Below are 5,656 nucleotides of genomic sequence, written 5' to 3'. Positions count from 1 at the left end.
GGATAAGGATAAGAAGAATGGGAAGGAATCGTATTTGGGCATTGGCAAAGAAGCTTTTCATGTCATACCACACTCATCCACGTGATCCCATGCTTTTATTTGATTAGTCCCTCTAAAACTATACACTTTAGCTTCTCCACTTTTCACCTAAAAGATTACATTTTCCATTACCCTTTTCTTTTGCATATTTCTTTTTTTACCTAAACTTCTCTCTTCTCTATAAATCTGCCCCGCCCTTCTCCCTTCTTCTTTCCTTTGCGTTGAAGGAAGAAAAAAAACAATAGAAAAGAAAGTGAAGTCTAGGGTGTTGGAATTAAGTAGTTAAGAAAGAGGTTCTCCCTTGAGTTAGTGGTAGTGCATGTGTATAGGAATCATTGAAGTAGTTTGAGCTATTAACAAACACCGTTCTTGTCTCCAAATTCAGATACTTGTGTATATAAGAAAGGCTTCCCTTTTGTTGAGTCTCTCCTCTTCTTTTTCTTCTTCATTTTCTTGTTGAGAGAACAAGGCCAGTTTAATTTGTCCTTAATTCGGTGGTTGGCACAATGGGTGAAGCTAAGCAGGTACTATTTGGGTTTGGGGCTTTGGTTTCTTGGGTTGTTGTTTTTTTTTAGATTTCAATATGAGTTTGTGTTGTTGTTTTTTTTGGCAGGAAGAAGCCAAGGTTGAAAGTAAGCCAGAAGAGAAAGCGGAAGAGAAGAAGGAAGAGAAGGCAGAAGAGAAGAAAGAGGAGGAGAAGCTTCCCCCACCTCCTGTTGTGTTGTTTGTAGACATGCATTGTGTAGGATGTGCCAAGAGAGTAGAGAGATGCATCATGAAATTCAGAGGTCTTCTTTCTCTCTCACATTTTTTAGGGGTATCTTCTATTGAAATATAAATGAATAAATAACCCAAATCTAATACCTTAATTAAGCTTTTGGAGTAATTGGTTGTTTCACATGCTATCAGCCTCACGGCAGGTCCTAGGTTCAAAACCCAACTACTCCTTTTTTCTTTTTCTTTTTATGGGTAAGCTGGGGTTTAGCGGGGACCCCTACCGATTTATTAGATAAAGAGAAAGATAGTACAATAAAAGCACAAAACCAATCCTAACTCGGAACATGCGAGAGGGAAAAACCAAGGCACTGCACATATGAACGTCAAAAACTAAGCCTAAGAGCTCCACAAGCTCAATACTTGTGAATTACATAATCCGCTAGTTTGGAAGGGGCATGTTGGGCTCTTTGGGATCGTTTTGGCCAAACTTTCTTGCGAACTTCCTGCCAAGATTCCTTTGCTTCCTCAACTTCTGGAATCTCTTCTTCACCCCTATCCTCATGCTCAACCGGAATCAAGTGGACTTGATTAAGTTGATCCGCCCATAATACTTTCTTTCTAGGAGATTCTTTGGGAGCTGTTGTATTTGTTTGATCACCCTCTTTTTCTGAGGAGGATTCTGATGAAGAAACCTCTTCAGGGTCAGAGAAGTCCTCTTATCTGGAGTCCTCTTCACTCTCTCCATCATCTGTCTTTCCATCTGAATCTTGGAGGGCTTCTTTTGCCTGTGACTGAATTGAATTCGAAAGTTCATCTTCATCTAGAGAACCCAGGACTACTCCTTGATATTAAGGGACGTCCTGAGTTCAAAACCTAACAACTCCTTGATATTAAGGGCACGTCATGAATTCAAAACCCAACAACTACGTGATATTTAGGGCACATTTGGCTACCCTGAATTTTTTTCATGATAAACTAGTGCTTCCTATTGGTGAAGTGGCTAAAAATCAGGAAACAAAAAAATCTACCCCAAATAGGATCCACTTTTTCATGATTTTTTGGCCACTTCTCACCCTCATCTATCAAAATAGTGCCCTCTCAAATCTCGCCACCAACCCACCCTACCCCCTTCTCTCATCACTTGGAGACACTAATTTAAATTCCAGGCTGCCGAGACATGGCCTAAAAATCCACGTGCACGGCCAACCCAAAAGAGAGGCCACACGTGCTTATGCTTTTGGAGTAATTATTTGTTTCACATCTTCCTCTTTCTCACATGTTCTTGTTTGTGATCATCAGGGGTTGAATCGATTGCAGTAGATATGACTCAAAACCAAGTTACAGTAAAGGGTGTAGTTGAGCCACAAGCACTCTGCTTGAGAATACAGAACAAGACCAAAAGGAAAGCCAAAGTGTTGTCTCCATTGCCCGCAGCAGAGGGAGAGTCTACCAAACCAGAAGTTGTTTTATCACAGGTGCCCAAAGAGAATACACCAAACCCATTTCCTTTTATCTATATCCAAGTCTAACAATAACAACAGGGAGCCGATATTCACCTTCCCTGTTTTGATAGTTACACCCCCTCTCTGGTTTTCAATTGTAAGCTAAAACCTTCCACCGAATATACTTATAGCAGTCAATGAAAGAGGGGTGTAAATATCATTATCCCTAGAAAAAAGATTTGCATAAAAAATATATCAAATACTCATATATTCACCCGAAAAAATCAAGTTTTTTTTTTTTTTTTTTTTTCTGGTGATGACAGGTTAGTGGGTTGACGACAGTAGAACTGAATGTGAACATGCATTGTGAGGCGTGTGCACAGCAACTCAAGAGAAAGATTCTCAAGATGCGAGGTACTTATTTGTGAGAATGTTCAAAAAAACAAGAAAGGGTGTTCACTAAAATACCCCGTGGGGTCCCATTTATTATATGGAGCCACTTGGAAGTTTTAGCCTGCACCCACACTTGGGAGATGATATCCACACTCCCTTGTTTCAATAATGGCACTCGAATCTTTATTTTACGCTTTTTTACTTTGCTTTTATAGGCTATTATATTTCACAAGACATTCTTAATGGAAGTAATATATTCGCCCTCTTTTCACTCAGCCAGTGTTACAGTCCTGAGTGGGAGCCTACCTAGGTATGGGACTAAGGTACAAGGGAGGAGCCAGGAATTTACACCTAGGGGCTAGACTAATTTACACTTTGCCTGCATTGGTCCTTGGATGTGAGAGAGGGGGGTAGGGGTGGGGTGCTTACTAACTTTATGTAATAATTTTTGCACATCTATTACTTATATATAAAGCTGGATGTGGTACGTTGAGGGTGTGCCACCTGACACCTCTCTGCAAACCGCATCTTTTTCTCTCTTTTTTTAACCGTCTTTTTTTTTAACATAAAAAACCCAAACCGTTGTGGCTATTCGACAACGTCACATTTTTTAAAAAATTTTCAAAAAAGGTGTGGCTTTTCAGAAACGTTTTACAACTTCCCTGTTGTGGCTATTCTCACTTCTACAGAAAAACCCTAACCCTAACGGTTCCTCTGGAGAAAAATGTTAATCTTATTCTAACGGTTCTCCAACTCTCCCTCCGACTTGCTTTCCGTTTCAGGTACGAGAACCCCCTCCTCCTTTTTATTTGGTAAAAAAACATTTAAGTAGCATTTTTCAAAGGTATGAAGAAATTTATTCTGAAAATTGGGTTTTTTGCGTTGAGAACAGATCTGGGTTTGTAACAGAAACCTAAATTTTTTACCTGAGAGACGAAAAAAATTAAATAATCACTAACCCCTTTGTGGTGGAATCCCTCTTTGTTAGAGTGTTCGAGTGCTTGAAAATATCTCTTTATCGCCTCATTTACTTGATTAAAAGATGGCAACTATTCTCCTTTAATATGCTTATATAAACTATGTTTTCCTTTGTTTGGAATTAAGGTACTACAATTATGTCCTTATATTTTTTTTCTCACTTATTTCAAACCAGATTCAATTTATTTTTTCATCTCTAAAGAAGCGTTAATATAGGCGAATTTTATAATCATAAATTGTGTAATCCAGGATTTTACAAACTATAACTTGGATGTAATAAGCTAAAACTTTAATTTATAAAACTTTCTTTTTAAGTTACAAAGCTTTCTTTTTAAGTTTTAAATCTTTCTTTTCGGGCCGCCCCGTGCATCGTACGGGGCTGCAACTAGTATCATAACTATAAAGGGATTTTGCAAGTCATTGGGGCCGTGGCTACCCCGACACTATATGTCCCTCCACGCCTGCCTAGGTAAGCACACACTGAGGACCGCAACGGCCAGCCCCTGTAGTGTATTTATGATTACCATGTTGTCCCAAGTAGAAAAGGGGGGCGAATATATCATTTCCCTCGCTTGTAGCTTTTTTCTTGTCTACTGTGCCTATTTTTGTGTGTGGGTTGTAAGTGGGAGCTTGTTCCCTTTTTGTTGGCTTTTGAGCCCCCCTAGATGTAATCCTTTTTCATATCTATATATCTGGTAGGGGTCCTGCCTAACCCCATCTTACCCACCAAAAAAAAAAAAAAAATCTGAAGTGTAGAGTGCCATTAAGAAAAAAGGTAGTGGGGATATCACTTCACATATCTTTAGGTGAACTAAATGGTTTATGCTTTTGTTCTCAGGGGTCCAAACCGCCGAGACAGACCTGAGCAGTAGCAAGGTGACTGTGACCGGAACCATGGACGCTAACAAGCTCGTCGACTATGTTTACCGGCGAACCAGAAAGTTGGCAACTATCGTTCCTCAGCCTGAAGAAGAGAAGAAGAAAGATGATGGTGGAAAGGAAGAAGAAGCAAAACCCGAAGAGAAGAAAGAAGAAAGTGCACTCGAAGAGAAAAAAGAAGAAAGTGTAGAGAAAAAGGAGGAAAAGAAAGAAGGAGAGAAAGCCGCAGAGGAGAGCAAGGCCGGAGAGAGCAATAACAGCAAAGGAGAGATTGAGAGTAAGGAAGAGAAAGGTGGCGAAGAACAGAAAAAGGAAGGAGAGATTGACAATAGCATGGAAGAGATAGGGAAGAAAATGATGTATTGGAGGCCCATTTACGTGATCGAGCACGTCCCAGCACCTCAGCTATTCAGTGATGAGAATCCAAATGCATGTTGCATTTCGTAATAATGCATTCAAGAGAATTATATGCAAATTTATTAATAATATTTTATCAATGTAGTAGGTATCGTTGCATATACTTTTGTATAATTTTATAATTATGAGTACATAAATATTCGGAAGTCCCACATGGTGTGGTGTATGTGCAGGTGATTAAAACCCATTCTACATAGGGTGCATTCGGATTGTATGAATCAGGAATTGGAATTGACATCACATTTCATTCCTATTCTTCTGGGGAATCAAAATTCCGATTTTGATATTTCACCCCAAAATTGGAGAGATTTTCTTGAGAGAGAGAGAGAGAGAGAGAGAGATTATTTCCGACTAAGTAGTGCAATCCGAACAGTAGAATTAGCGGAAACGGATTGGAATACTGATTCTGATTCCTGATTCCAGCGATCCAATGCGTCCCAAGGGCCTGTTTGGATGTTTGGAATTTTTTTTTACATATAATTTTACAATATTTGGTAAACTTATTTTTCAAGGAATTTGTTTTTCAAAATAAAATAAAAAAACTTCGCTGTTTCAAAGAAAGTTGCAAACCTAACTTCCGATTATAATCTTCCACACACCATCTTATACCACAAACCAAGGCCCTAGCTTCCGCTTCATTTGCATCACACACACCGGTCGGTCCCGAGAACGACATCAGAATTTCACTATCTGAGTCGCGAACCACTCCACCAATGCCTGCTCGGCCAGGATTCCCAAAGGAGCTACCATCAAAGTTCTACTTAAACCAATCCAACGGGGATGGGCCCATT

The 5,656-nt window shown here is 39.5% G+C and overlaps 1 protein-coding gene across 1 annotated transcript; it reads left to right on the top strand.

Annotated features, from left to right (window-relative positions):
• Positions 1-241: 241 nt before the first annotated feature.
• Positions 242-5,015, top strand: LOC143876020 (heavy metal-associated isoprenylated plant protein 9-like). The gene is made up of 5 exons (XM_077377627.1): positions 242-563; positions 653-827; positions 2,056-2,231; positions 2,522-2,612; positions 4,408-5,015. The coding sequence occupies exons 1-5, from the start codon at positions 546-548 to the stop codon at positions 4,893-4,895; spliced, it is 948 nt and encodes a 315-aa protein (XP_077233742.1). The 5' UTR covers positions 242-545; the 3' UTR covers positions 4,896-5,015.
• The last annotated feature ends 641 nt before the right edge of the window (positions 5,016-5,656 follow it).

Source organism: Tasmannia lanceolata, unplaced genomic scaffold, assembly GCF_043159265.1.
Source record: "Tasmannia lanceolata isolate RefF3 unplaced genomic scaffold, GAP_Taslan_0.1 ptg000002l, whole genome shotgun sequence".
In the NCBI taxonomy this organism is placed as follows: domain Eukaryota; kingdom Viridiplantae; phylum Streptophyta; class Magnoliopsida; order Canellales; family Winteraceae; genus Tasmannia; species Tasmannia lanceolata.
The sequence above is the reverse complement of the archived record's forward strand: the minus strand, read 5'-3'. Positions and strand labels throughout refer to the sequence as shown.